A 4,394-nucleotide genomic window follows, 5' to 3' on the forward strand; every position below is an offset into this window, starting at 1 on the left:
ATAGGGTATGTGACCTGAATTGCCTGTACACCAATGAGGCATAAGTGAGGATCGCCCGTGCTGCCCATGTGCTTAGAAAGCGACTAGGTCTTATTCATCTTTAGCGCTAAGGTCACTATTGGCTCGGTACTGTGGCCCTTAGGATTTGGGAGCAACTAGTGGTCCACTCTTTGTTGTATCATTTAGCCGATGTATGACCTGACCAATTCGCCTAAGCGGGTGGTCATCTAGACTTAAAAGATTTTGGCAAATGCTTGGTTCCCAAGCTCACAGGTAGTATCTTCTTAGGTTGTCGACGTTCTAGGCATGGGGCATCTGCCTCCCTTCCAACGTCTCGAGTTCATACATTCCTTCACCAAATATTCATCTTACTCTGTACGGGTCCTCCCAGTTCGGTCCAAGCTTACCCACACCGGGCTCAAGTACCATCACTTTCTGGAGTATGAGGTCGCCAATGCGGAATTAGCATCGCTTGATTCGAGCATTGTAGTATCGAGCTACTCACTATTGGTAGGCCAGGTTGTGTACCTCTTCAATCAAGTCGAGGTTTGTTCGTAGCTCATCGTCGCTGGCCTCGTTGTACGCCGCTAGCTGCAAAGTTGGTACTTTGATCTCAATTGGGATGACGACTACCGTACCGTAGGTCAGGTTAAACGGTGTCTCGCCGGTCACGGTCTTGATGGTGGCCATGTAGGTTCATAGGATGTTGGGCAGCTTGTTGACCCACAAACTCTTAGCTCACGCTAGGAGAGCTTTCACTCCGTGGAGAATCATCCTGCTCATCACCTCAGCCTGTCCATTCGCTTGGGGATGCACCACCGGCTGGATCCCCATCTCGATGCACCGGTTCTGGAACTTGATGTTTTCGAAATGCTTCCCATTGTCAGAGATCAGCACCTTAGGTAGTCCGAATCGACATACTATGTTCCTCCAGAAGAAATTCTACACATTCCTGGATGTGATTGTTACCAAGGGCTTGGCTTCCACCCACTTCATAAAATAGTCAACTGCCACGACCAAGAATCTTCTCTACCCAGTTGTAGGTAGGAACGGATCAAGGATGTTTATTCCCCATTGGGCCAAAGGCCACATGCTAGTCAGATACTTCAGGTCGGCGGCAGGTTGATGAAGGATGTTAGCATGCCTCTAGCAGTTGTCACACTTCCGAACAAGCTCGATTGCATTCGCTTTCATGGTAGGCCAGTAATATCCTTGCCTTATCACTTTTTGGGCAAGTGCCCTGCCCCCCAGGTGTTGCACCCGATTGGATTTTAAAGGTCATAAGCAGCGCAGGTAAGGGAGCGCAAAGGATCTCCTATATAGTCGCCCATCAATAAGAACATACCGAGCTGACTGACGCTCTACCTCGTGAGATGCATTATGCTCTGCTGGTAGGGTCTCGTGGAGCAGATAGTCAACAAGCGGGTTGACCCATCTCGGTTCTGCTTGTAACACGGGAGTGACCTATTCTGCCACCCTGACAATGCTAGGTTAAGGCAGGTCTTCGATGTATACTGTCTTCATTGTGTTGTTGCTAGCTCTAGCCAACTTTGAGAATGTGTCGGCCTCAACACTCTCGGACCTCAGTACTTTCCGGATGAACCAAGAGTGGAAGCTAGGTAGGAGTTCCCTCACTTTGGCCAAGTAGGCCATCATGACAGGTTCTCGAGCCTCATACTCGCCATGCACCTGGTTCACGCCAACTGAGAGTTGTTGCATACCACGACGTGCTTCACTCCGACCTCTTTCGGAAATGTCAGCCTGACTATCAGAGCCTTGTACTTCGCTTCATTGTTCGCCGCTTCAAATCCGAATCGGAGAGCATACTCCAACTTCACTCCGCTTGGCCGTACATTATGAGTCTAGCTCCACTTCCTCGCTGATTAGATGAACCGTCGACATGGAGGATCTAGGGCTCCTCGTCCCAGGTTGGGGCATCCCTGACCAAAACCGGTGTCGTGTTGGTTGATGCCTCCGAAGTGCTAGTCAGTTTAGCCACCTCAGGGGTGGGCGTGCTGAACGTACATTATGTGACAAAATCTGTCAGGACTTGAGTTTTAATAGTTGGACTCGAACTGGATGTCATACTCGCTCAGCTCAATGGCCCACTTTATCAATCTGACTGAGATCTTAGGCTTTTGAAGAACGTGCATTAGTGGTTTTTCGCTGATGATGACGATGGTATGGGCATAGCTTCCGAGCAGCAATAAATAGGGCGTAGGCCAACTTTTCGATGTTGGGGTACCTTGTGTCAACTGCCTATAAAACTTTACTTATGTAGTAGATGAGCCTCTAGACTCGTTCTACTTCTCTGATTAGTACCAAGCTGACCACCTCGTCATTCGTGGAGTGGTATAGTCTAAGCTCGTCTCTAGGTTCAGGTTGGGTTAAAACTGGTGGGGTACTAAGGTATTTTTTGAGCTCATCGAACGTAAGCTGGCACTCCTCGGACCATTCGAAGTCCTCGTTCTTTTTAATAGCCTGAAAGAAAGGTAGACATCGGCCACCCGATTTAGACATAAACCGGTTCAGGGCAACTATTTGGCCAGTTAGCCTTTGTACTTCTTTTATGTTATGGGGTGGTCTTATATCTAAAATGACCTTTATTTTTTCTGAGTTGGCTTCGATGCCACACTAGTTCACTATATACCCGAGGAAATTACTCAATGTGACCCCGAAGACACATTTGTTCGGGTTGAGGTTCATGTTAAATTTTCTTAAAATTTGAAAAACACAATCTAAATCATTAATCAAAGAAGGGGAAAACTGGGTCTTCATGACCATGTCATCAACATAACATTCTATTTTATTGCCTATCAAAGGCTCAAAAACTTTATTTACAAGTCAATGGAAGGTTGCTCCAACGTTTTTTAGTCCGAAGGGCATTAGTTTATAACAGTATAGGCCTAGATCGGTTACAAAGGCAGTCTTTTCCTGGTCGGCTAAGTCCATTTTGATTTGGTTATAGCCGGAGTAGGCGTTCATGAAGCTCAGCAACTCGTGCCCCAAGGCCGCGTCTACCAGGCGATCTATCCTTGGAAAGGAAAGCTCTCCTTTGGGCAGGTTCTGTTGAGGTCGATGTAGTCGACGCACATGCGCCACTTGCTATTGGCTTTCTTCACGAGCACATGATTGACTTCCTAGATCAGGTACTGGACCTCCTTAACAAAGTCTGCTATAAGGAGCTTCCCAACGTCCTCATCTACTAAAGGATCCACGTTAAGTTTGTGAGTTATAATACTAGGTTCAATGTCGACCATGTCTACTGCCGACAAAGCAAAAACATCTAAATTACTTAATAAAAAACTTACCAGTTGTGAGCGGAGTGGTTCGTTTAGGTGAGCGCCGATCTGGAGAGTCTTCGTGGGCTCAATATCAGAAATCGGGACCTAGATTATGTCCTCCATCAGTGCAGCTCACTCATCAGTGTGCTTGGGGGGAGGTTCCAGCTCGATGTCATTGACAAGCTTCACCTTGCCCTTCAGCACCGTGATGTAGCACTTTTGCGACTCTAGCTGGTCGCGCCGTACTACCCCCACACCGTAGCTTGTTGGGAATTTCATCATAAGGTAGTAGGTTGACACTATCGCACGTAGTGCATGCAGGATGGGCTGGCCTAGGATCACGTTGTAGGGGGACGGGGTGGCGATCACCAGGAACGTGTGCTCGAACCGGACTATGTTGGGCCTCGCTCCTGCTACTACTGTTACCGTAATTCTGCCAAGGGGCTTCACCACGTCTCCACTAATCCTAGCCAAGGGTGTGTCTTCCGGATGAAGGTCCTTTCACTTCAACTTCAACTTATCGAATGCTTCCAGGAATATTATGTCCACAGAACTGCCTGAGTCTACTAGTATCCGCTTCTCCTCGAAGTCATTTATTATCATTTTGACGACGATGTCATCATCGTGCGGGTACTGGATCCCGCGAGCATCATCCTTGGTGAAGTAGATCACCTCCTCTACCCGAGGGCGCTTTGGCGGGTTCTTGTCTTCATGCTCGAGCTCCCGAACTGATAGCTGCCCCGTTGCTATGCTGTGACCCGCTATAATGGACCCGTCGATAATCATGTTGATCACCCCACGGATCGGTCTGTCTTTTGCTGGCGGTTGCCAAGGTGGCTGTTGATCACGGTCATTCTGCCTGCTCAGTTTTGGCATGTCTCTCCGTTGCTCGGCAGGTCGGTGCTCCCCTTCTCTATCTTCATACTTGATAAACTTCCTTAGACAACCGCGATGGAACAACTCTTCATTTTCATTCTTTAGGTTGTGACAACTTTCAATATTATGGACAATGTCTCGATGGAAATGGAAATTCATGTTGGGTTTCCTGTTTGCTGGGTCTCCTCTTATCCTGGGTGGCCACTTGACGTAGTCGGTATCTTTGATGGCCAT

At 48.0% G+C, this 4,394-nt stretch overlaps 1 protein-coding gene across 1 annotated transcript; it reads right to left on the reverse strand.

Moving 5' to 3' along the window:
• Positions 1 to 3,785: 3,785 nt before the first annotated feature.
• On the reverse strand, positions 3,786 to 4,394 carry LOC148791108 (uncharacterized). Its single transcript, XM_088890394.1, has one exon. It carries the CDS (start codon positions 4,392 to 4,394, stop codon positions 3,786 to 3,788), a length of 609 nt encoding a protein of 202 aa, XP_088746520.1.

The sequence above is a fragment of the Nelumbo nucifera genome, chromosome 6, assembly GCF_055504915.1.
Source record: "Nelumbo nucifera cultivar China Antique chromosome 6, China Antique-T2T, whole genome shotgun sequence".
Lineage (NCBI taxonomy): Eukaryota > Viridiplantae > Streptophyta > Magnoliopsida > Proteales > Nelumbonaceae > Nelumbo > Nelumbo nucifera.

Excerpts from the sequence above, each read along its gene's own strand:
- LOC148791108 (XM_088890394.1), bottom strand. The coding sequence starts at position 4,394 with ATGGCCATCAAAGATACCGACTACGTCAAGTGGCCACCCAGGATAAGA.